The sequence below is a fragment of the Siphateles boraxobius genome, unplaced genomic scaffold, assembly GCF_051911475.1.
Source record: "Siphateles boraxobius isolate OS27281-9 unplaced genomic scaffold, OSU_SipBor_1 1, whole genome shotgun sequence".
Lineage (NCBI taxonomy): Eukaryota > Metazoa > Chordata > Actinopteri > Cypriniformes > Leuciscidae > Siphateles > Siphateles boraxobius.
The window spans coordinates 27,504,036-27,530,770 of NW_027508699.1; the positions used below are offsets into that span (position 1 = coordinate 27,504,036).

A 26,735-nucleotide genomic window follows, 5' to 3' on the forward strand; every position below is an offset into this window, starting at 1 on the left:
ATATTAAGCACACCAGAGCACAGCCTCAAGCATTAATACATTTAATTGCACACTTAGATCTAAATACGTTTAAAACAATGGGTTGAATTGTTCTTGTGCTGTGTTTTAAACTTCTGGTAGCTAGGCGTTTAATCAAATACGTCTTTATGTGAGGAATGACATGATACATTTCCTATCAGGCACGTATTCTCTGAATCACTCGTGAGTAAATATACAGTTGAGACACGGAGCTTGACGTGCCCGCGCTTGTCAAGTTGGAAGTTTTTAAATGCGCGCGCAGGCATCAGCTGCACAACCGTCAGGTCTCTGTCTCGCGCTGAGGACCGTCAATATCCTTAATATCGACCTGACACTATAAAAGAGACAACGTGCCGTTAAATTTCGTTTCTTGGATGTGGAAAATGAAGACCAGTTGGATCTTTCTGTGCGCAGCTTGCATCTGGTATCCAATTCACGGGACAGTTCAATGTAAGTTATGTTTTGCCTGTCTGTTCATTTTTTTTTCTCTACATTAGTGTGTTGACAGCTACATAAAGGCTTTAATTGGCAATAGACCTATTTTAATTAAGTAGACCTATTGCTTTATGACTTTTTTATGACAGTAATCACCGAATGTAATAAGCAGATTTCAGAATAAATTCCAGTCTAAGAAAGCTTTAATAAGGTGCTCAAATGGGACAACTAAAGTAAGGTTTTGTATTTAACATTCCTTATATTATTATTCTTTTCTTTTTGTTCTCTTCATATATTTAACCATGCAAAATGATATTGTATTATTGAGGGGTATATAGGCTCTGCCATCGTAAACAACAGCAGTGACAGTGATCAGAAAGTGTCTCACTTTATACCTGCATTTAGGCCTACTCTTGATTATAATAATATAGCCTATAATAGGCCTAATATAAGTAAACAACAAACATACATAGGCTAGAGACATAAGATATACCTCATATACCTATCATATAACAATATAGCCTATAACCATCGCACAACACTTTTCATAAAGGCCAGTGGTGTGATTTTATACTCGTATGAGTTTAAACTTGTATGAATGTAAAAATAGACAGCATGTAATGTCAAGCAGTGTTCTGGTCATAAACTATTTTAAAAACTGTTTAAAAAAATTTAAATTATATGATTCTAGCATACATGCAGTCAGTGTCTGACTTATGACCTATGCTTATTTTTAAATTTTTTTACAGTCTATGCTTATGACTTATGAAATCGTCTTTTTTTAAGGCTAGGGCCTAGCCTACTACTTAAAAAAAACCCAATATTTGTTACAGGACTAGGCTTTATTTAGATGTAACAAATTATGCCAGTATATTATAACAATAGGCTATTGGACTAGGCTAAAAGGCGATAAAAATGGTGATTCAATTCTGAACAAAAATGTTGGGGAAAAAGTCCATGCCCAGCACGTTACACATAGCACTATTTTGGGGTCCATTGCGCTGCTTTAATTGTATTTCTTTTTAAACATTCGATACATATGCTCGTGTTCAGCTGCTTAGTCAGCATCTCGCGCATGGGCGACAACACATTGTTATGGGCCCTTTTCACATTTCCAGGGCGCTCAGAAGCGATCGAAACTCGTCATGTTTAGGTAAATTCAGCAGACTACAGCAAATATATTTTTTGCATTCCCATTTACTCCAATAGCGAAATAAAATCCATGCCTCTCAAAAGAGAGACAATCAAAATGAATTTCAGTCACTCCCTCAGCCCTAGTAGGCTATTAACACCCTTGCAGCAGTGCTAACTATTTAATTTAATGCCGATGTTAACACAAAGTATAGGCTGTTATAAATTAATTTTAAAACCAATTAAAATAGATAAAACTTGAAAACTTAAAACTGGAAACACGACATCAGTCTGTACAAAGGGTCCACTGTTTATTTTGGATGTGTCCTAGGATGACCCTTGTTTTACAGTTAGGTTTTGCTGTTGTTGCTGCCTGCCTGTGTCGCTCCCCTGAGAGGGACCCTGTGTTGCCACATTAGAAGGAATGGAATGTCTGTTCTGAGTGGAAGACGTTTGGTTCATGCTGACTTGATATTACCGTATTATATCTTTGTGATAAATTACCTACAAGAGTGAGCTTGTCCTACCCTCAAAGGCAGTCTATTATCTAACATCTAATATCGTCTGTATGTTCAGCATTCTGTAGGCCTGGCTGAACATAGACTAGGCGGTTTTATTGCAGGTAATCCTACATGATCTAATGTGCTTACACAGCTGAGGGCATTTCTCTTTCCCTTTTAAAAGATGTCCACCCTGGATGTCCGGTGTGTCTTTCAAATGCTTGTTGATCCTCAGACATTTGTGGTTTTGTCATTGTATGCTCTGGTAGCTTATGGTTTGTGGGTTTGAGTAATTGTCTATGTAATATCCTAGAGAGTGAGTGAATATACCTTAGGGCGGGGTATTATTTACTGCGTTGGTGGCAGTTGTTTGTTTTTTAGGTTTAAGACAGTCTTTAGATGTTACTTTCCCATGCTCACAGTAGTACCACTAAAAACTTGACTGGCGCCAGGTAACTTTAGCAATGTGATGCTTTCTTTTCAAAGACTAAACCACAGAAAGTTGGGAACATCTTTATAGGGGCACAGCGCCAGCGTCAGAAGCAGATGACAACGTGTGTGTGCATTTACTGATAAATTGTTATGATATCTGCATCTGTGTAGTTCTTTATCATAAAAGCAGTTTACATAATATGATGCGGGACTAATTCAAGAGCATCCACTTCCCATCCACTGTAAACCCTGGGCTATTTATTTATTTGTTCTGGTATACAAACAATATACAATGTATTTATTTTTAGAATCATACCCTCATTGTAGGCTGAGTCAAATATTGAATATATTTCAATTTCCAAATATTGAAATCCTAGAATCACCCCTGATAGGGACCCATATTTGAACAGGGGAAAGTTATTGGCACCAAGTAACTTATTTTTGACATGTTGTCTTGCAGCCTCCACTACTTGTTCGTGTCATGGTAAAGCTCAGTACTGCAGAGAAGATCGTCTAGGACTGTACTGTATAAACTGCCAGAGAAACACAGAAGGGCGGCACTGTGAGAACTGTAAGGAAGGATACCACCACCAGAGGGCAGGAGACAACTGTGTGCCTTGCAACTGCAACACTGCAGGTGAGCTTAGCATTTATTTACTCTCCTGTTGTGTTCCAAGTCATACAGGAAAGTAAACTAAAACTATCTTTTAGAATGTTTTCTAAAGCAATTGATTGTTTTCCTCCTTTTTGTGAAATATTTTGATGCTTCATATAGAAAATGAATTAAAAAAGAAAAGTGTGCATGTACTAAATTTCTTTAAAATAAATGCTACTTGTTTTTGATATTTTGGTATATAATGCAAATATAGTTAGTTATAATTTTATATTATTATAATAGTTATATTTTTAATTGTGGCTTAAGTGCCTTCAGTGTTTAAGTGTAGTTAAGTTGTTCAAAATGCATATATGCTTTGTTCTGTAAAGGTTCACAAGGACTGTCCTGCAACAATGAGGGACGGTGTGTGTGTAAACAGGGAATTTATGGAGACAAGTGTGATCGCTGTGATGATGGCTCTCAAGTGACTCCCAATGGATGTAAGCCTTTGAGGTGAGAATAATGAGCTGTACATCTCTGACTGCTATCTGACTATTAATATGCAGGTTTGTTTGGTTTAATTAACGATCTTCTCATGCAGGGTAAGCTGTCGGTCACGTAACAATGGCCGTCTTACATATAATACAGAGGAGTGTCTGCCCTGCTTTTGCTATGGCCATTCAAGTGTGTGCACTACAGCTGAGGGATATTCCATTCACAACATCACTTCGACTTTTGAAAATGGTAAGCTTGATGTGTAATCTGTGGTTTAAGTAAATCACATTTGGTTTTAGTTGTCTTTGTTCATTTCATTTGTCTCGTCTCACAGGACCTGAGGGCTGGCGGGCTGCCACTGGTCAAGGTGTGAGCTCCTCACAAGTGCAATTCAGGTGGTCTCCCACTCACAAAGACCTTGAGGTTATCTCTAAAGAGATCCTTCCTGTTTATCTGTTTGCTCCCGGTATGATAGTACTTTTTTTTATTATTAGTTATTGGCAATATCAGTAATTATCATTGATGCATTGTCCTTTCCTTGACTCTTGTGCTTCTGTGTTTACTGTAGCATCTTACCTGGGGAATAAGGCATTGAGCTACGGTCAGACACTCACCTTCTCTCTGCGTCTGGACAGAGGCGTCCGTCGTCCTTCCATCTCTGATGTCATGCTAGAAGGAGCAGGTCTTAAAGTGTCTGCTTCACTAGGAGACTTGAGAACTGTGGTGCCCTGTGGAAAGAAAATCGCCTACACATTCAAGTGAGTAAATCATCAGTAATAACTAGATCTCTATATTTTCTAAATTAACGTGAGTGGTTTTTACCCTGCCCTGGTCCCTGCTACTATTTAAGACTATAGATTTTTTTAGGGATGCATTATATATGGGTACCAAATAAGTTATTGGACAATTTTAGAGAGGGTTTGATCGTTTGCTTTTGTTCAATATTGTATATGCTCTACCGTTTAAAAGATTGTAATATGTAGGATTTTTTCATATTTTTCTCTTACGCTCATCAAGGCTGTATTTATGTGATCAAAAATACAGTAAAAACAGTAATATTGTGGAAGATTATTACAATTCAAAATAACTGTTTTCTATTTTAAGATATTTTAAAATGTAATTTATTTCTGCGATGGCAAAGCTGAATTTTCAGCGGCCAGTCTTGTCACATGATCCTTCAGAAATCATTCTAATATGCTGATTTTGTGTTAAAGAAACATTTCTTATTATTATCTATAATCAAATAAAACACTTGTGCTGCTAAATGTTTGTAGAATATTAACATTTACTATGATGATTAGTAAGTTTAATCAGTTAATTGTGGATCCTCATTTCTCTTGTTTTTATATTGATTATCTTTTTCGTCATCTAACACTCATGTTAATCATTAAAAACAGTAATACATTTACTAACACTTAAATGTAATATCTAGCAAATCTCAAAATTAATTTCTATTTTTTCATGCTGTTCATTGTAATGTTGTAATACCTAAATAAATTTCACATGTAACATTTAAAATAATATATTTTCAGTTGTTAATTTTTACTTTTTTATTTGGACAAAAGAGCATAGAATTTTAATATCAGCAATTTATTAGTTAGCAGCCATAACATGAAAATGAACAAAATGAAGGTATATATTTTTAAAGGTATATGTCGTTGGCTGATAATAATTATTACCATATTTCACAGACTGGACGAACAGCCTGGAAGCAAATGGAAACCACAGCTCTCATCCATGGAATTTCAAACACTTCTGAGCAATCTTACAGCCATTAAAATCAGAGGAACATTTGGTGAAAATGGTGAGTGTTTAGTCTCTCCAATCCAATTATGTACATGCATAAACAGTTTTAAACATGCACACAGAACGTAATGCAGAATAAAAGAATTGTGTGTCTGGTTTCACAACAGGACGTGGTTATCTGGATGATGTCTCTCTGGTGTCAGCTAAACTGGGTCCCGGCACCCCTGCAGTCTGGGTAGAAAAGTGCAGATGCCCTGCTGGTTATGATGGACTGTTTTGTGAGCGCTGTGCCACTGGATACAGGAGGCGTTTCCCTGGTCAAGGCCCCCGAAGCCCCTGTGATCCCTGCTCCTGTCAGGGTGGAACATGTGATCCAGAAACAGGTTTGTTATTTCAATGGTTAATGTGTGTTTGTGTTTCAGTTATGAAAAAGAAGAAGCCTGAGCTGAGAAAAGTGGATTTGTTATGTTTACAGGAGGCTGTTACTCGGCTGATGAGATACCAAATCTGCAGATGTGCCCTAAAGGTTATTATGTCAACCGCCAACAGTCCAACTCCTGCCAGAAGTGTCCTTGTCCCGAGGGTGAGGCTTGCTATGTTATTCCAGGAACCCAAGATGTGATGTGTGCCCGCTGTCCCCGGGGGACTACAGGTGAGGAACACGGAGCAAAAGAACAGTAGATCACGTAGATGGTTCTTAAAGGGAATGTACACTCAAAAATCAAAACAAATTTTTCCTCTTTGCTTCTCTTTTCAATATAATGAAATAATGCCAACAAGCACTATAAAAGTAGCGTAAAAGTAATCCATATGAGTCATGCACTATACTGCAAGTCTGTAGTCATGCACTAGATTTAGTGAGGAACTTTAAATTTTGTTCCTCTTTTAAGTTTGAATCTCATTATTTCTGTCTGTCATGTTTTTAAAGGCTCTCGTTGCGAAATATGTGATGACGGTTTTTATGGAGACCCCCTGGGAGAGTACGGCCCTCCCAAACAGTGCCAGCCCTGCCAGTGCTATGGCCATGTGGACCAGAATGCCATCGGCAACTGTGACCCCCGAACAGGGGAGTGTCGGAAGTGCCTGAACCGCAGCACCGGCCCCAAGTGTGAGAACTGTGAAGATGGATACCACCACAGTTACCCCACAGACCCATGTCAGGGTACAGAAAAATACCTTGACTCTCACAAGCATAAATATAATGCTGCATACAATACCAGGAAAGTGAAATCCATAAGAGTGAAAGTCACCTCAGTTTTTGCTTTCTTTTCTCACTGTAGCCTGCAACTGCAATCGTCTGGGCTCTGTGTCGAATTCATGCAGCGATAAAGGCCAGTGCAAGTGTAAGGAAGGTTACGATGGACTCAAGTGTGAGAAATCAACATGTCCATCCTGCTTTAACCCAGTCAAGAGCAAGGTATGACATTGCAGAGCTGAAAACAAAAGAAGAAATACAAAATTTTCTATTATTTGATCAAAAATACTGTAAAAACAGGAACATTGTGAAATATTATTACATTAAAAAAAATCTATTTGAATCTATTTTAAAATGCAATTTATTAATGTGGTGGCAAAGCTGAATTTTCAGCATCATTACTCCAGTCTTCAGTGTCACATGATCCTTCAGAAATCCTTTTTAAATACTGGTTTGGTGCTTAAGAAAGATTTATTATTATTATTATTATTATCAATGTTGAAAACAGTTGTGCTGCTTAATATTTTTGTGGAAACCGTGGTAAATGTTTTCAGGATTCTTTGATTAATAGAAAATTCAAGAGAACAGCATTGTTTTGAAATAGAAACCTTTTGTGATATTATAAATATCTTTGCTGTCACTTTTAAGTAATTGAATGTGCCCTTGCTAAATAATAATTACTTAAATTACTAATCATCCATATGTATGCGTGCATGTGTGTGTGTGTGTGTGTGTGTGTATGTGTGAGTGTGTGATTTAACCATGAGAAAATAACGATCATTTAATTTGTGCTATCATGTCGCACTTTACACTCTACGCTGTGTGAAAGAAAAGATGAGAGAATCCTGCTGGGTTTGATGATTGTTTATTATCTGGAGTGATATAACGGTATGTTGCTCTGCAGCCAATCTTGAACACTGACTGTGTGGGTGGAATTAAATGTGCTGTGTGCCCAGGGACCAGCATGCACAGTCAAGACTGATCTCATACACAATCTCAATGCTGTAGTGCATTTACCAAACCTATATAACAAGAGGAAAAGTGATTAAAAAACATGATTAAAAAACATTAAATGATGACATTTAATGTTGGATCCAGTCCCTGCGCAGCTGCTAACGTAGAGGCATTAAGAATAAATGTTGACGAATGATGGTAGATAAATGTTGGTCTTTGTGTTTTAATTCAGATAGAGGTTTATGCACGACAGCTGCAGGAAATGGAGGATTTATTTAAAGAAATTGGAGGTGATGATGCTCCAGTCAACGATGCTCAGATGGAACGGGCTATTAGGGCCGCAGAAGTCATGGTGCAAAACCTGGAAATCAGAGCAAATGAACTCACAAGTACAAAAATCCTTCATTTGTTTTGTTTAATTAATGTTTTTCTAGTTAGTTCATTGTTTTAGTTAGACTAATTTTTTTAATACCAAATAGATACAGAGAAACAGCTTCAGGATAAACTGGCGAGCATTAGCCGATCCCAGCTGAGAGAGGAAAGAAACATGGAGACTTTGTTGACAACAGTGGATGGGATCAGAAGCAAGGATCGGCAGTACAGAACGGAGGTTTCAGAAATCCGTAACCTCATCAGTGACATCAGGTTAAAACTGCAACAGGCCAAACGGGACATCCAGCAGGCTGTGAGTATTTAATTATTATATTTTTATGGGTGGTATTATCTTAATATTGTTGTGTTTTTTTGCATTTGGTTTTCAGCCAGTTGTTGAAAGATGATCTATAGCTTAACTATCGCATAGAGGGTTAATAAAACTATAATTGTTGTTTTGAAAATTCTCAGTATTTTTGTAATATGTCTATTTCAGGAGTTTCCCTCAGGTGATGGGGTGCCAGGTGCTGACACCTTGTCTGATTTGGTTCAGAGAGCTGCTGATCTTGCTGAGCAGTATGTCATGTGTTTTTCTCAAATGCCAAACAGTGAAACAGCACAACATGTTGTGACCCATAACTGCATGTGCACTAATAAGACACTTGCCTAGCCATCAAAGGCTTTAATAGTTTTGACAGTTACACATTAAAATGTGGTTCTGAACTGTTTTAGCTCTAGACTTTACATGGAACATCAAGTAAAGACTTTATTATTATTGAACAAAAGTCATTAATCAAACACTGAAATATATTAAAATCCGGAGTTTGATTGGAACGTCCGCATAAGCACATCAACAACAAAAGATTAAAAACTTATAAGACTATTTATTTTGCTATCATAACTATGCAATATTTAGTTGCATTACTGCATTTAGCATTGTTTTTTCACTTGAGAATCGTTAAAAATGCATTTAACCATTGAATAGACGTCCACTTCACCTTTTATCTGAAATACATATGTTGTGCATCAAAAATGTGTAAAACTGACTGGTGTTTTCCGTTCCAGGCATCAAGGTGAGGCAGTGACGGTGGAGACCATTGCAGCCAATTCTCTAACCGAATCTGAGAAAGCCCAAGATCTCATCCGAGGTGTCATCAACCGAGAAAATAAGGTCAAAGACAAGGTCAAGGACCTCAAAAGACTGTAAGTTGCTTATAGCTCAACTTTTGAATGAGAAACATTGTTAAATAAGATAATTCTCCTCTCAGTACAGAACTGTTCTAACTTCATTGTGCAGATTTAAAGACTGAGCTTACTTTCTAATGATGTTGTTCTCAGGTATGAAGCAGATGTATCCAAAGTGCTTGACATGGAGCGTAAGGCCACTGCACTAACTGATACGGCTGGAAAGGAGAGCGGAGTTGCTCAGAACACTCTGAAACAGCTATCTGACCTGGAGAAGAAACTTCCAAAGCCTCTGACGGTAGTGAATATGGATTCAATATTTATGTGTGTAGAAGAGTTTAAGTAAAAATATGGGAATACAGGAGCCTCAAGTCTTTGTTCACAACCCGATTATCTTCCAGAAAACATTTGCTGGTGTTACTGGAGTCTAAAAAAAATACACTTTATAAAATTAAAAATGTGTTGGATGACACAATTAAAAATAAAGTTACTACAATGAAAGCATCAGATATGACATTTGCCTTAGCTCACATTGATTATTAAAAAATACACAGAATGAACTACTACAAGAGTGAAAGATGAAAGTTATATGTTACATACAGTTATATATATACAGTATATATTCCTCTAAATGATCACAAAGTAAGAAATTTAGACCAGGTTCCTCTGAAAATGTATATTTGTGTGTGTTCTTGTGTAAGACTCTATTGCAGTTCTGGAACTTGTTAGTCAAAACTTTTCTGTTTCTGCAGAAGGAGATTGCTGGTGTGGTTTCCATGTTTGACAATCTGAAGGGTATGGTGGAGGGGAACCTATCACAATACCAGGAATTTCAGCAGTATATGCTCAATGAACAGAAAGAGACAGCTGATCTGTTCAATAAGGCCAAGACTTTCCAACAGGTAAACAAGATCCCCTGTTAAACCTACCTGATATACTGTAGATACTCTTTCAGAAACCACTAATTAGAAATAAAATTATGTGAAAGATGTGTAAGGATGTGATGACTGAAAATGAGCTTGATTTAATGTTGATGATATTTAGCCAAGAATTTGCAACAAGACTTACTTGTATATCTCTGTGGAAACATTGACCTTTAGTGCATTTCCGGGGTCAATCGGAAACTTGACTAATGTTTTTATTTGTTTTAAGGTTCAAGACAAACTTCTTGCCAGGGCAAACGCAGCTGAAGCAGTCAAAAATAAATCTCTGGAAATCTTTGCCAACAACAAAGATAGTCTGGAAAAGACACTAGAGACGCTCAAAGGTGTGAATGAACTGTATTTTAAGCTGTTAGATATAATATACACATTACCATTCAGAAGTTTGGGGTCTTTGAAGGGCGCCTCTTCTGCTCACCAAGGTTGCATTTATTTGATTTCAAATACAGCAAAAACAGGAATATTGTGAAATATTATTACAATTTAATATACCTGTTAATGTGATGGTAAACAACATTACTCCAGTCTTTGTCACATGATCCTTCCAATATGCTGATTTGGTCCTCAAGAAACATTTCTTATTATTATCAATGTTAAAAACAGTTGTGTTGCTTAATATTTTTGTGAAAAACATGATTTTGTTAGGGTTCTTTGATGAATAGGAAGTTAAAAAGAACAGCATTTATTGTAACATAATAAATGTCTACTTCCACATTTGATCAATTTAATGCATCCTTGGCTGAATAAAGGTATTAATTTCTTTAAAAACAAGTCTTACCTCCCTGAACTTGTGAGCAGTAGTGTGTATATCTCCAGATGATGTTCTGCCATCATTTAAACTATCCAACACAATTAACCTTAAGTGTCGCTTTTGTCTTTCCTCAGATTTTGATGACGAGATTGGTAGTAATAAGGATCTTGCCGATGCTGCCATTGCAAAACTGCCTGCTATCAATGACACCATCCAGAAGGCCATAGCTGACAACACCAAGACTCAGGACATTTTGGATGCAATGGCTCCTCACTACAAAGATGCTCAGGATACTATTGACTCTCTTACAAGCACTGCAACCAAACTGGAGGTAGGGCGACCTGTTATCTTGAGTGTTCACCTATTTCATTTCTAAAAACAATATTTGTGCCAATGCCATTATTATGTAAATTTTACATAGAGACCAGTTCAGTTTCTCACAATGTCTGTCACAAGTTTACTAAATGAGTTGAGTTGGCCTATTTGAATTGTATACAGAAAGTTTTAAATGTGCTCACAGGGTACTTGTATGTGTCTCCACAGGGAATGTCCGATTCTCTTCCGTCTTCTTCTGATATTTTGGAAGCTGCCACTAAACTGAAAAAGGACGTGGATGGACTGAATATAGAAGCATCTATAACTAGGGACAGATTGAATGAAGAGAAAAACAAGGCAAAAGCACAGACTAATCAAGCAAAGAATGTAAGAATGTCTGCTTTAAACTATTTGAGAAAGCTATTTGAAATCATATTTACTTTGGAGATGCATGCTTAATTTTCTTTCCTTTGTTTGTCAAATCAGGCTGTCATGGAGTCTACTGGCGCACTTGGAAATGCAAAGAATGCCAGGGATGCTGTTAGTGATACTTTAAGGACAATCACTGATATTATGAGCTCACTGGGTGAGTTATAATAGTAATCCACTACAAGCAAAATATACAGTCAAGTATGGGAAACTTAGACTTTTCTATGAAAGATAATTATCAAATTGGATAATGACATGTTGGAGGCAGAATATATTTTCATAACTTGATCTTAATTCCAAACTCCAGCGATGAGTAAGGATTCACTATAACTATAATATTGCTTTTCAGGAACCCCTGGGACTGTCGACGACAAACGAGTGGCCGACCTAGAGAACACCATCGCTAAAAGCCGCAGCCGCGTGGAGAAAGAGCTGAGGCCCAGACTCAGGGAGCTGGAGGAGAAGGAAGCCCAGCAGAGAGCCAGCATTTCAGGCATGATCAATGACATCGACACCATCCTGGCTGACATTGCCAACTTAGAGGAGATCCGTAAAAACATTCCAAATGGCTGTTACAACATACCACCAATTGAAAGGCCGTAAAGGCTTTGGGTTACTGCACGGCCAAATCCCAAGGTTACATAGTTTAATCTATGAACTTACTGATGCTACTTTTCAACTAAAGGGTGTTCGTTGCATAACATGATTTTGTACTGTTTGAGAGATTTTTTTTAGTATTTATTTTTTCAGTTTATTTTTTTGTATTATTTTTTAATTTTTTACTGTGAAGTTTGAAATGATGCCAAAGATATTTCCATTTGGGTAATTAATAGATAAATATATACCATATCTGAAACTAATTGTTCTTGAGAAGAAGTAACACCCAGTTGCTTCTCCATCTGTTTCTGGATGTCGTGAAAAATACATTCAAATGTGAAAGAAATGCACAACAAAACAAATTTCATTCTTTTGATTTATGTTTTGTTTTATTAAATTTAGTATTCATCAATAACATGAGTTATTGTCATGGCATTATTCTTTTTCAGTGGTTGAATGCTTGTCGAATAGCCACTATAAAATAAAAATATATTCATATATGACATTACGCTGACAAACGTATACATGCTTTTCATCATAGACCACTAATTTAAAAAATGTAATAATATTAAAGATCTAAAATTAAGTTCTGCAGTTTTAGCATCTTAAAAACAGAACCCTGTTATCTTAGGAGATTTTAATAGCCTGAATCTCTATAATCAAATCAAAAGCATGAGGGCAATTAAAATACAAGAAGAAACAAACAATATCATCAACAATATCTACTCTTGTTGATCACGAGTTTAAATGAAGGCATGACTGGAATGCAAGGAAGCTGTGAGGATTGTAGAGGTACAGAAGAATGCAGCATGCCAAAACCGTGAAAAAATATATTATTTGTGGTGTATTTCCTGCAATCTTCTACATTGAGAATACGTTCTTAGTAAGTTTTCCAGTGATTCCTAATACACCAGTTACTATGGAGACTGCTCAGCAAAAAATGGAAATAAAATCATGAAATTATACTGATACAAACAGTGAGGTATCAATGTGTGTTTAACAATTGTTTTTGTATATTAGAGAAGTATAATCTTTTCAAAAAATGAAATGGGGGTGTTAATATTTCTCCTTCAATGTCTGTGATGGTGTACATATCTAACAGCATATTAGGTACAGTAAACCTAGTTAACTCTGGGTATGAGTTGGATATATTTTATAGACAAGGAATATTTTATAATGTTACAACCTCAGTACTGTAATACATTTTCATATTTCTGAAGATTAACATTCTGGCTTCCAATTTCATTTATGATAGTCTCTGGTTAAAGTGATCAAAATTAAACATCATATTTCACCTATTTGTTTGTGCTGAAATTCTATATCATATAAAAAACAGTCATCACAGTAATATATTGAAGTCTTCATATCATAAAGCCAGAGCCTTGTGTGAACTTGCAAAGCCTATCAAAATGAACTATGCAATATACACATCATTCTCTGAATCTGTTATTCTTCTCATCAAATACACTTTGATTGATTTATAAAGGTGTTAGATGTGCAGTTGATTGACATTTCATTTTAGCATAAATCATTTAAAAGATGTTCCAACAATCAAATAGAGGAGTTTTTAAAAGCATAGAAGTACCTTATGCCCTTGTCTAACATGAACAAAAAGCTCTCAAATGGTGTCAGTGTGGTCTCTTCACAAAACAAGCAAAAAGTTAAAGGAATCTTGACTGAAATGAATGGTTTGATGCGGAGGTAGTGACTAAAGATCACATCTGTAGCATGTCAGCATGTAAATGTTGAGCATTTGGAGCTGTGTGAGAAGTAAATGAGCACAAAAGCAAAGTAAATGAAATTGCATTCTTTAATGTGCAACCAAATACTCCACGTATACATGAATGCACATTGAAGACCAAACATTGAGGCATAATACAGTATATGAGACAGAATGTTTTCTGTACATACAGTTGATTGATGAGTAGAAAATGTATTTAGAGATGAGATGAGTCTAAGCAGAGTTAACACTGTAACCACAGACTATGGTCTACGTGGTAATTTAAACACTCATGCGCTGAAAGAAAACCCTTAGGCATGCAACTACAAGAACAGAGAGTATCAAATCAACAGCAAAGGCCAACATTATAGCAGGCAATGGTTTATTTCATTCAATCAAACTCTTTTTCTGACATAGTGGCAGCGAGGCTCTCTCCTCTTCCTCCTATTGGGCACCTAAGCCCACCCAGTCCCTTAAAGCTGATTGGTGGAGCAGATCCCTCAGGCACAGTGCTGTACATCCCAATGAGACACGAGTAAGAGGGGAGGACAGATTAATGCTCCTCTACATGGAAAAGCAGTGGTAGCACAGGAGGATTATACTCTAGATTACACACAGAGAGACAGACAGGGATGATTGACGGGTTCGGAAGTGGACTTCCCACACTATCCAGAAGCATTGATGTAGAGCTGACTCTGCAGGATGTAGTCGATGACTGGCTGGCTCAGGTAATCCACCACGTGACCGTCACCGTGCTGAAGAGCCAGTCTGGTTAGGAGAAAAGCAGAGGGTTAAGGCCTGTTCACACTAAGGGTGCGTTTATATGACAACGATGTACTAAAACGGAAAAGCTTTTCCTTTGCATTTTTCGAGTAGCCTACGGACAACAACGTTGTCAAAAATATCCCCATTCACATGGATATGCGAAAACGATTAAAAATGCTGTATTAGTTGGCGATGTCACTTTGCAAAGCAACACTACGCGCCTATTGACTGAACACGTACTATGCATGCGCATGACGTCACTGTTTTCATAAATTCGCATTTATGTAGTTTACACGGAGACAATAAAGGTATGGTTTTCAAAAAGTTTGCGTTTTAGGCCCTCAAAAAGCCGCTGTCGTGTAAATGAACGACCAACGCATAAGAAGTGTTCCTTTTTTTAATTGAAAACTGTGAAGTGTAAATGGCCCCTTAGAATAACCATAATAATAACTATGTCACCATCCACACCAACAGATGACATTGCTCTTAACGCACGCTGCAGGTATGTTGTCTGCAGCTTTAAATTTATTCTTTTAAATTTATAGCAATTTAAAACTACCGGTATATCTTTATCTTATCATTAAGGCTCATTTTCACCAAAAACGATAACTGTGAAGGCCTGTTCACACAGGGACGAATTTCGCACGCAATATTCGCCGACGTTTAACGCCTCGTGATTAAACAAAGGGCGCCAATGTGAGTGTGCACACCGACGCGAAAAACGGCACGTGTAAAAGCGTCATTTTTAAAAAAAACTCCTCGGGTTAAATTTTTTGGTTTGATGCGCCGCGTCAAAAACTATCCGACCAATGAGATTGAGGCTTTTGATCACGTGTGTGGAGCTTCTGAAGTTACAGTAAAACACAACTTGGGGGCACTCAAGCACAAAACGGTCTTGCCGAGCACACATCCGTAACGGCGAAGAAGATATACGCCAAGTAGCGTCTACACACTGCCAGGAAGACGAGGAAGATGAAAGCCAAGAAAAATGTAGAGCTGCTGGTCTCGGAACATAAGGAACTGTATGACAAACGCTACAGCGACTACAAAAATATTGATAAAAGAGAACTGTTATCGAATGGTATTGCAGAGCAAAGGGGCCTTGATGGTGAGTTTCATTTCACTTAATTGTCTTTCATGTACATAGGCTTGTAACTTTTATTTCTGTTTTACATTAAGCGCCATCTGATGTCAGGGAATGAATTTGCATGTTCACTCGGCTCATCGTCAGCGAAAATCGCTTGGGTGTGAACACAAAAAACGCATTGAAAAACGCTGGCGAATAACGTGCGCCGATATTCGTCCCGGTGTGTACGGCCCTTAAATCTAAATATTTTAGCGTCCACACCTGCAGCAACATATTTGTGTTTATTAAGCATATGCTGCACTTTTGTCGTCTGCCGCTTTAAATTTTCGAGCTCTTTAAAGCAGGATGGAATTTGATTGGCTGTCAATGTTTTTATCATTCATTAGGTGGAAAAAAATCTTTCTGAAAGTGATTGCAACGAGTGATTTGCTCTGTGCCGTTATCGTTATAGTTGTGGTGAGGACTCTGCTATTCGTTTATATATAATTATCGTCCTTGGTGTAAACGGGCCTTTACGGTACAGAACGGACAGATGAATGATGCGGAGACAGCAAGAACACGCACCTGCTCTTGGTGGAACTGACAACTGACATCGGGTGGTCGACCTCATCCTTTACCACGATTATATTGTCCTGTGAGAGGAAAACCAAAGTAAAAGTCACAAAACAACTATGCTTTAAATCCCCTGCTTTGTGTCACAGTTGTGTTCTGTTTAGTTTGGTTTCATTGGACTTGTCTGCCTATCTTCATGTCACGTGTCATCATCATTATCAGTTCATCTGTATCACCTGTGTTTAGTTAATCATCATCATCATCATCTGTTTCACCTGTGTTCTGTCAATCTATGTTCATCTGTGTTTGTATTTAGTGTTCTGTTCAGTCAGTCTTTGTCCGTTGTACTAAGTGTATGTGAACCTTCTGCCTGTATTATATTCTTAGTAAACGTTTGCATTGGAACTTTGGACTCCTCATCTCCTTCTGCACGCACCACACCATGACAGAAGAACAGACCGCCCACAATGGACGACAGGGCAAGATATATCGCCATGGCTCAGGAGAGCCTAAACTTTTTGTCTTTTACCAAGGACTTTTTTTACCTTGCCATTACCAGTGCCCTCGACGATGAGAGCCTGAGGACCTTGTTCCTGATCGGGGCCACGTTCAACAATTCCTTTGACCTCCCAGACACCACCGGACTGAACTGGAAGGAGACCGTCCTCCGGTGTCTGGAGAGCGTCAGGCCTCGATCAAGTACACAGCCTTTTCACGGAATGCCCTCGTTTTCAGCCAAAATGGCCACCGCCACGCCAATACCTATTCCTGTTCCAGGGTTTCGTCCCACCCAGACCGCCCGTCCGTTCACGTCATGCCCACCGAGCCAGAGACTGTTCACGTCATGCCCGCCGAGGAGCCAGAGACTGTTCACGTCATGCCCGCCGAGGAGACAGAGACTGTTCACGTCATGCCCGCCGAGGAGCCAGAGACTGTTCACGTCATGCCCGCCGAGGAGCCAGAGACTGTTCACGTCATGTCCGCCAAGCCAGAGACTGTTCACATCAGTCCTCCTGAGTGATGTAAATGTCCTCCACTATGTCCCTGGCCGCCCGAGGTCTCTTCACCGCCCTGGCCGCCCGATGGGTCATCTGCTTCGCCCTGGCCGCCCGATGGGTCGTCTGGTTCGCCCTGGCCGCCCGATGGGTCGTCTGCTTCGCCCTGGCCGCCCGATGGGTCGTCTGCTTCGCCCTGGCCGCCCGATGGGTCGTCTGCTTCGCTCTGGCCGCCCGATGGGTCGTCTGCTTCGCCCTGGCCGCCCGATGGGTCGTCTGCTTCGCCCTGGCCACCTGAACTGCCTGCTCCACCCTGGTCGCCTGCACATCCTGCTCCATCCTGGCCTTCCGTCCTGCTGCAGTCTCCAGGTCCTCTTCCGCTCCATGGGCCTGGCCCTCCATCCCACCCCCGGGTCCGCCTCTGCTCCATCTCCCTCCTGGACTGTTCATGAGGAGCGTCTGGAATCCGCTCCTTAAGTGGGGGGCTATGTCACGATTCCTGCCTTATGTTTTCCTTGTCTTGTCTGGACTTTTGTTTATTCCTGTTCTGTGCTATGTTTTGTAGTCCTTTGTAGTTTTTCTTGTTTATTAGTCTCTCCAGGTGTTTCTAATTAGCCCCGCCCCCTTGTTATCTTGTTTAGCTTGTTTGCCTGTGTATTTAAACCCCTGTGCTTGTAGTCTGAGTTCTGAGTACCTTGTTCCTAGTTCTGAGTTTACCCTGGATTACCTGTTAGTTGGATTATTAAAGTGCTTGCATTTGGATTCACTCTCTGCTTTGTCCTTGCTGCGCCGTAACAAACACAATACCACTGTTACCAGTTAAATTAAATCATTAAATCAAAATCCATATTTGCAGTGCAGAGGAGACACAGAAGCAGCATCAGAACTGGCATTAATATATTTAGACTGCGTTTACAATTGCATAAATAAAGCTATGAGATATTCAATTCTTTCAATTCTTAATTAAATATTTAAATATGAACTGATTTCTAACTGTAACATTTTAATTACAGGGTACTTTAAATGTGAAACTAAACCCGCCAGTAGTCGGCGGCAAGTCTCAGGGAGTCATTCATTCAACCGATTTGTTCAAACGGCTGATTCATTCAGGAAGTGCATGTGATTGTTCATTGAATCGTTAAAATGATTCATTCAAAACGCGGATTTCAGTAAAGAAATCATCGCTGTCTTTTGCATTTGCATTTTGCAGACTCTGCTACGATTTCATTTTGAAATTCTCGTCAGCGAAATAAAGGGAAAACAAACAATATTGACAATATTGTTTATGAAATGTAACTCACAATGTTAATTTAAGTTAACTGTTATATAAAATAAATATCATATTTGCTGTTGTGCACGGGAAAACAGCCCTTTTGCTGATGTAATATTGTATGATAACAACATATGGGGAAAATACCTATAACTGCACTGACACATCACGCAGTGAAAGCAAGCATGAGAGACAATGCAATGTCAGCTCGCAGTGCGCGCTCGTACATAGTTAACGTTACAATAAAACAATGATTACAATACCATAATAGACAATACACATCGCGCACCACTACACACATAAAGAAGGAACTTACAATTGAACTGAAATTAACCAGCTTTCTTCTTCTCTCCTGCTGTTTCGCGTGCAGGAGACAGACGTAATGCTGGCGCGAATGTGACGCGAAATATCACGTGAACAAGCAAATCCACAAAGAACGAATGATAAATAAAAAAGTACGCTAATTAGATAGTTTTAATTTGGAAAACATTTAGATATGTCTAAGTCAAATTGCCATCGAAAATTTGAGACCTTTCATAGGTAAAAATAAGACTTTTTAAGACTTTTTATGGCCTTAATTTTTTTAAATCTAATTTAAGACTTTTTAAGGACCCGCGGACACCCTGAAAACTAGCTGTAAAAAATGTTTTCACTAGTCAATGATGATAACTACCAAAGGAAAGCAAGTAGCTTGGTGCTAATACCTTATGCTTTCGGAGCACAGATGAATGGTTCATTATCCTTTCTGTATCGACGCCATCCCGAGGAACCACTACTATCCCAAAATCTCCCACAATCACTTCCATCTAGAAGAATATAATAATCTGATATTTAGTTCAGTTTAACAACACATATCTCGATTTGTATTAACAATAGTTTGTATGTTAGTGCCTTGAGGATTCAAAACTGATACTATTTACTTAATACATGTTCCAGGTCTTATTTTGTAAAATTCATCAATGCATGTTATTTTAAAACAAGTAATGTGAAGTTTTATGTTGACTTTAAATTTCTTAATCCATAACTTGCATCAAAATTTACTGTTTATCATGTTATACTTATTATTATTAGAATAATAATACAAGAATAATATATTTTTATACACATGTTTGTGTATAGGAAGAAAGAAACATATCTTACATCACTTTCGTTCCACAAGCCAGGGATACAGAAAGATTCCAGAAGATCACTGCCACAAAGGAGCAGGATACGCAACTCTGAACAAACCACAATCACAGTTACACATCACACCATAAAAAACACAAGACACAGTAATGAGATGTTTTTCCTTCGCTGTAGGGGTAAACACAACAACTTTGATAAGATTAAACAAGAAGTCGCATTTTCCCCCATGAGGAGGAAGACTGAGGCACTACACAGCACACAGATGCCTTCTTCACCACAGTATAGACAAACACCATCACTTTTAATGACTTATATTATAGAAAGATGTCTACTGTTTTGTCTATTTCTCTGATAACTGTTTTTTGTGTTTGTCTTATTTGATGTTATTTATATTTTCCTGAGGAGAAATACACAGTGATTTTTTTCCCCTCTCCCTGGGCAAACTCTGTATTTTCTGACGATGACTCAAAGTGACAAGCAAGGACTGATTTGAAAACCAAAACCATGGCAAGGAAAATCACATTGGCTCACCAATTTCCTCGTAGCGCATTGCTGTACCAAGGTTGGCATTTTCGTCTGTTCAGAAAAACAGAAAGGTTTGAGGGGTCAGGGATGATTGATTCATTGAAAGTCACCACAGTCATGTAAAATTATTACACATCCTGTGCGAGGCGTATGAATAATTCAAAATAATTATACGAAATTATGTGATTTCTGCATGAACTTAACCACAAGGCATTTTATATTTACACAAATGGTGACATTAAACTTAAATAAATAGTTTGGGGCAGATAATTTCATGCATTAAAAAATAATGCAATGAAAAAATTAAAAACACAAAAATGAAATAACTTCTAAGCTTTTTGTAATGTCAATTCAGTGTATTCTCTGTCATAATCACAACACATGTCTTAAATCATCTTCATATTTTAGCATATGTTCAAATATAAATATTAAAATATTAATCTGCATGTCATGTAATAAATTCAGTTTAAATTTATTATTTCAGCCAGGGTAAAAATTAAACTGTTCAGTGACAGGTACAGGTACATTTAATATATTTAATTTTTTTTAGTTATATTTGTATAATATAGCTTTATTTATATTTGTATTATATTGCATTTATATTATGTATATTAGTTATGTATTCAATTCTGTCCATGAATTTACCAACTTACCAACAAAGGTAAAACGATCCATGTGTGGTCGAACACAACATATTTTGCCCAGGTTTTCGCTCATCTTTCCCCAAAGCTTAACTGGAGAAAAAGAGGCATCATACAGTCATGAAATCATGGACCTGTTCTCCAGAACAAAAAAACAAAGGTCACCTTACTTACTAGCCACAGACTTGTTTGCTGTGTTTTGGTAAATAGGAGATGTCCCATTTTGGGGCTGGCCAATCACCGGGGTTGTGGATGGTGTGTTCACGTTGGAGAGAATGCATCCTGTGACTCTCTGCAGAGGAACAGCTCAGTTTATCACTTCAAAATGGAGTACAAGTAAAAATCGTAAAACATTCAAGACAAAATTGAGACTAACCTTCATTAGGTCTCGGTGATGCTCCAAAACACTGCAGGTGGTCTGCCAAGTGTCCTGGCAGCTCTCCCAAGGATCCACTCTGCAAAAGACCGTTAATACATCAAACATTTGATGTCCAATCCATTCTGAAATATATAAGCTATCCATCATTAATATAGCTCAAGGATGCTGAAGTACATGTAAGTGCTACATAGCGTTCTTATGAGGGTGTTGCCCAGGCTCAATTTTGACTGATTTGACAGTTACCTAATCCAATCAGACGACTGAACTGCCAGCTGACACATGGTAAGACGATGTCTGCTTGAGACAAGGCCCTAGAAAAGCAGAAAAGAAACCAAAACAATGGAAAGTGAGTGCATTAGCATCCACCTACCAATAAAGAACATTTTTGAACTTGTGAAAAACAAAGAAGGGAAACCTATTTGATCAACACAAAAGCCATTTTTCAAACATTTGCCTTTTTTTAGATCAGGGTTCAAAACAAAATGATTCCTAATATTGTTTCTTTCACACGTAATATGTCTCTCCCAACACAACGGATTTAAGCTGGAATGACTGAATCCTGCTTTCTAAAGCATTTATTATTCATATTTTGATGCTAAGAGAGAAGAAAACTAGGCCAAAGTTATTTTTAATTCCAGTTGAGTTCTGCTGATTCATATGATTCAGATTAAAACCTCATATGAACAAAAATTCATGAACATAAAATTTGATGTAGCCTTAAGGTGCGGTCACATTTACCATTTTCACAGACTAAATGCAGTTCAATAGGAATCTACGCAATATGGAATTTCCTGAAAGATTCCTACACGCATATTTTACAATCGATTTAAATTTGTCCTATAATGCGTCCATTTTTACCAAAAGACACCTGCTTGATTTGAAAGTGACTTATATGTAAGCAGAGCTAGACAACGGACCTGTCTTCTCTGTGAAATTTCCAGAAATTTTTTTGATGTGACCTCACTTGAATGGAATATAATAGATATAACAGAGTAAAAACAGTGGCAGCTTTCACTGTTTATGTGGGATTTCAAGTGAGTTAAATTTTCAGGTTATATATGGCATCAAAAGACTTTGTGAGTCTTATGAGTGACGATTGAGTTGTGAACTCGAGTACTGAACTGATTTGTTCAAAAATGCTGATTCATTCAGAAACAAAACAAGTGGCTATCTTTATCGGCGAGTCACTGAATCATTCCCTCAAACATTTTTTTTTTTAAAACACTTGATTAATTCAGGAACACCATTACATGTTTTGCTTAGAACCACACAAGGGGCCCTATTTTAACAATCTAAGCGCATGGTCTAAAGCGCACGGCGCAAGTGCATTTAGGGCGTGTCCGAAATCGAATCCACTTTTGCTAGTTTTTACGAAGGGAAAAATGGTCGGGCATGGTCTAAAAGGGTTGTCCCCATTCTTTGGGAGAAATGTATGTGTTTTGGGAGTGTGATTTCCCATTCTCTTTAAAAGCCAGTTACGCTCGTGCCATGGCGGATTCACTATTTACATGGCGGAATTTGCAAGCGGAAAGATTGAAGTTTTCTAGAGAGCAAACGGATCTGCTTGTGTGCGAGGTTAAAGCACAAGCAGACCATCTACTACGGTCAAGCCAGATATCTTTATGTACACAATAATAATCTTTTACATTGTAATCCTTTTATTTTTAATATTTGTCTAGTCTGTGTGCTGCTGGGCGTCCCTGTGTGTGTAATAATCAGAGTGAACAAGCGTTGTGTACCCACCTAGAGGCATAAATTACTAACCCCCTCTTTAAAATATTGCGCCAATATTGCGGTTTTTGTTGGTCAATGGCGCAATCTATTTCAGTTGCCTCAAAATAGCAACGCGCCAACAATGCGCCTGAACACACCTCGTTTTCAGACCAGCGCACATGGGCACACAAATGGGCACAGATGCATCTACTATTTAAACAACATGGCGCAGGACGTGAAAATGATAACTGTGTCAGGCTGAAACTAGTAAAAAACACTTGAGTCGCGCCTGGCGCTGCATTGCGCCTAGTGTATGATAGGGCCCAAGATTTGTTTTGAGCAGCAAACAAAGCAAAAATACACTAAGGAATGGGCAATGTATATCTAAAAATGCAAGTTACTCAATATCTACAATAACTTTTTGTTTACTGAACTCTGCTCTTGTGATATTGCGAAAATATGCAATACTAAACTGACTTTAGACTTTAAATTAAACATATTCTCTTACCGGTTTGCCATAGGAATCATGTACAGGTGAGATGATACCCCCAATCACAATGAATCGTCCAGTCTTGTGTAGGTACTCTCTGGCTTTTTCTGCAATCCAAAAAAGGTTACCTTATTATCTCATGGCCATCATTTGACTTCTGTAACACACCATGCCATGCTATTAAGCTATACTCTTAAAAATAAAGGTTCTTTATGGCATCGATAGTTGCAAAAAAATAAAATACCCTTTTGGAAATTTTATTTTTAAGAGTGTAGCTTGGATGAAAGGAATTCTTTTCGAAACATAAAGTGAAACGAGGTATTTTATGTGAGCACAGCCCATGTGTTTTAACTCTGATGACTGATATTTTATTCTCTCACGACGAAAGCACAATGCTTCATCCGTCTAATATATCCGCACACCCGCAAACCCCATCAAAACATTGACAGAAATGAGTGTCAGATCTGCAGCTGGGGAATATGAAGCAGACATAGAAAATATTAAATAATCTGAGCAAATATCTCTAGAGTGCAAAATAAACTACAAAGAAGGGAAAAATTAGGAAACCAACATAATTCAACTTAAATGAAATGCTAGGATGTAAATGTATTTGATTTAATCTTAAATTTCTTTATTGGTTTCAGATATGTAAGGGGTTCAGCATAGCCTGCACGATAGAACTGACCTCCGTCAGAAGCACTGCTCAGAATGAGCCATAACCCATTCTTATTTTTGTACCTCAATATATGCAAAGGCATGCAGTAGGGGAAGAAGGCTTCAAAATTAGGTCACAGACACACAGAAGCTTTTTCCTACAGGGGAAAACAGCAGAACTGGATTGATCAAACTGTGGTGGTGGAACTCCTCATGTTTCTTATGCACTGAGAAACTCAGCTGCAGTAAAGTTATTAAGGAAAGTACAAAGCTCCTAAGGTTCTTTCCCTGTCTAGTATGTTTATTGGCACAGAGTAAGTGTCTCTTCCTTTCCCCATTGCACTCTTAGTCAAGTTCCTGTCACATACAGTATGATGGTATAATTGCAACAAAACTAATCTTTAACCCTAATGCTCTTTTGAGATTGACAAAACTTACAAATGCAAATATGTTTAAGATGTTCCTCTGACCTAATCAAACCTGTAGGCAAATATTATTGACATTTTATAATGAAATAGGCATGCAAATTCTTCTATCTAAAATTCTGTCATTAGAAAATACAATAAAACAAATCAAACTAAACAACTGTAAGGAAGGAGAACACAAAACGTCTTAACACGTGAAAATTCAGTGAGTTTATTCTGGGGTCCCAAAACATTGGTCATGTATATTTTTTTATGGAGGATATCTAAATCAAGGTGAAATTTTGTTTATAAATCCTGAAGTCATGAAGTATAAAACCAATGCTTTCTAAGCTTGTAAGGCCCAAGGGTCCCCCAAACAAAACAAAAAATCATTAATTTACTTGATTGTTCAATTTGATGATTTTTTCTTTCTTCTTTTAACTATGCGAGCTCATTGAAACAGTTGTCTGTCTTTTGGTTTTAATTGATTTTGGTCATGAATGTTTATAGAGCAGTGACCTTTCCTCACGCTTGCCTTGTTTTCATGCTGTGAATCTCTTCCACTTTCAAACACATTTCTTTGTAATATAAGAAAGCTAAAGTGTAAAACAATCATCCCAATATTTATTTGAAAACTTATGTAAATTAGTCTTCTTTTAACGTACAATGTAATGACAATATGCAGTGATAAGTTCAACCGATTTGTACTTTGAACTAGAAAGTCAATTTGAAACTTAAAACAAAAATCAAAACTAAAAACTAGACAAAAATCAAGTAGACTTAAAATCACTGTGAAAGTTAAATGGATGCTAACATAAAAACCAAACATTTAAATACAAAAATCAAAATTGTCTTAAATCAAATCTATAATTTATTTCAATTTATATCAAAATCGAATTCCTTATTAATTTCCATAAGGTTCTATTTGACGCATGAAGGTATGTCTATAAAGTCTCTTAACAGGACAACGTGCGAGTTTTAATGCATATATATTAATTTCACTTGATGTTAAATTTACAGTATTGTTATTTATCTTCCTATATAGGCGCTCTAGCATGTCAAGAATCCTTCGCAGGATAAATCATTAATTACACTTGTTGAAATATCATAAATCATAGATTTGTTTGCCAAACCTGCAGCTGCGCAGCCCCATCATCTGCTCTGAGAGATTATTAGATCATTCTGGGTTCTGAGGCCATCGCCCATTTCAGCACCTTCGCTTTGGACAGCGATCGACAATAAGAATTCATTACAGGAACATCTAACTATTATCGATCATCAAGCGCGTCATCACAATGTGTGAAATCATCACGGTCACCATGAACCCTTTACATACTCATACAACATACATCTGAATTAAAAATAAGCTCGCGCATCCACTCCCTCTAGAATAGGTGAAGTACTTACCGAACATATGAATGTGTCCCTTCGTGATGGGGTTGAAACTTCCACATGACAACAAAATGACATGCGTTTTAGTGTTCTCCGTCATTGTGTTTGTGGTGATCTATCGTTTTTAAACATATGTCGCGGATTTCAAGGCCTTTTGTTTTGTTGTAAGACCGCAGCAAGAGGCGAGGTTCATTAGGCTGCGGCAGGCGCGAGAGGCAGAGCGTCACTGCGATCTGTTCCTGCGCACTTAAAGGAACATGCGCGTAGTGATGCGATTCAAGGGATCTTGGTTCCGAGTCATATGTAAAACGCTTATGTTACCTTAACGGTTCCCCTTCTTTTAGTAAGCGGTGGAGTAATTAAATTATTTGTAAATAATAATAATAATAATAAAATTAAAAAGAGAGAGAACGAACGAAAGAAATGCATTTCATATTGAATGTAGCCTACTTCGTATTGCTTTCATTAAAAAAAAAATCAGAAAATAAATTAATACAATTTCTTGAAAAAATTGTTTACACAGTGTTATTTTTTCAAAGACGTTTAGAGCCGTTTGGACTTGCAACCCTGTTACATACTTTGTAGAATTGTTTATTTCTTGAAAATGACAAAATCACACAAATCAGGGTTTTGATTTGTTATTGCAGTAAAAAGTAGATTATATATATTGTATATTGTATATATAGGGTAGAGTGGGGGAAAACGCCCCCCTGAAGGAAAATGTGACATTACAGTGAAACAAAACATAGATGTGACTAGAATTGCCATCCCGGTTTTGAGTGACTATGGCAGGAGTTACCTTCATAATTAATTAGTATTTTGACTGAAAATATTTTTGTACAAAGGAGCCGTTTTGCCCCAGCGGTGGGGTAAAACGCCCCCCAAGGTGGGGTAAAATGCCCCCTTTCTTACCAACCAGTTTGCTTCAGATC

General features: G+C 37.7%; 2 protein-coding genes across 2 annotated transcripts; one reads left to right on the forward strand and one right to left on the reverse strand.

Annotated features, from left to right (window-relative positions):
* On the forward strand, positions 1-12,506 carry lamc2 (laminin, gamma 2). The gene is made up of 22 exons (XM_077231689.1): positions 1-468; positions 2,977-3,153; positions 3,501-3,624; positions 3,713-3,855; positions 3,941-4,072; positions 4,175-4,364; positions 5,298-5,410; positions 5,520-5,735; positions 5,828-6,004; positions 6,281-6,514; positions 6,633-6,769; positions 7,734-7,890; positions 7,981-8,186; positions 8,370-8,449; positions 8,939-9,076; positions 9,212-9,356; positions 9,811-9,960; positions 10,211-10,325; positions 10,885-11,081; positions 11,294-11,452; positions 11,552-11,651; positions 11,844-12,506. The coding sequence occupies exons 1-22, from the start codon at positions 393-395 to the stop codon at positions 12,095-12,097; spliced, it is 3,420 nt and encodes a 1,139-aa protein (XP_077087804.1). The 5' UTR covers positions 1-392; the 3' UTR covers positions 12,098-12,506.
* On the reverse strand, positions 12,462-26,042 carry nmnat2 (nicotinamide nucleotide adenylyltransferase 2). The gene is made up of 11 exons (XM_077231702.1): positions 25,819-26,042; positions 23,372-23,460; positions 21,394-21,461; positions 21,148-21,226; positions 20,946-21,063; positions 20,784-20,864; positions 20,137-20,181; positions 19,621-19,697; positions 19,185-19,286; positions 16,228-16,295; positions 12,462-14,579 (listed from the first exon to the last, which is right to left on the reverse strand). Exons 1-11 carry the CDS (start codon positions 25,901-25,903, stop codon positions 14,477-14,479), a joined length of 915 nt encoding a protein of 304 aa, XP_077087817.1. The 5' UTR covers positions 25,904-26,042; the 3' UTR covers positions 12,462-14,476.
* Positions 26,043-26,735: the final 693 nt, after the last annotated feature.

What these genes read in the sequence shown, in the direction of transcription:
- lamc2 (XM_077231689.1), top strand. Translation starts at nt 393, where the DNA reads ATGTGGAAAATGAAGACCAGTTGGATCTTTCTGTGCGCAGCTTGCATC. An exon ending in GCTGCTGATCTTGCTGAGCA is followed by an intron (nt 8,450 to 8,938) that starts GTATGTCATGTG and finishes TTTCCGTTCCAG; the next exon opens with GCATCAAGGTGAGGCAGTGA. An exon ending in GACACTAGAGACGCTCAAAG is followed by an intron (nt 10,326 to 10,884) that starts GTGTGAATGAAC and finishes GTCTTTCCTCAG; the next exon opens with ATTTTGATGACGAGATTGGT.
- nmnat2 (XM_077231702.1), bottom strand. Translation starts at nt 25,903, where the DNA reads ATGACGGAGAACACTAAAACGCATGTCATTTTGTTGTCATGTGGAAGT. An exon ending in GGGACACATTCATATGTTCG is followed by an intron (nt 23,461 to 25,818) that starts GTAAGTACTTCA and finishes TTTGGATTGCAG; the next exon opens with AAAAAGCCAGAGAGTACCTA. An exon ending in ATCACCGAGACCTAATGAAG is followed by an intron (nt 21,064 to 21,147) that starts GTTAGTCTCAAT and finishes GTTCCTCTGCAG; the next exon opens with AGAGTCACAGGATGCATTCT.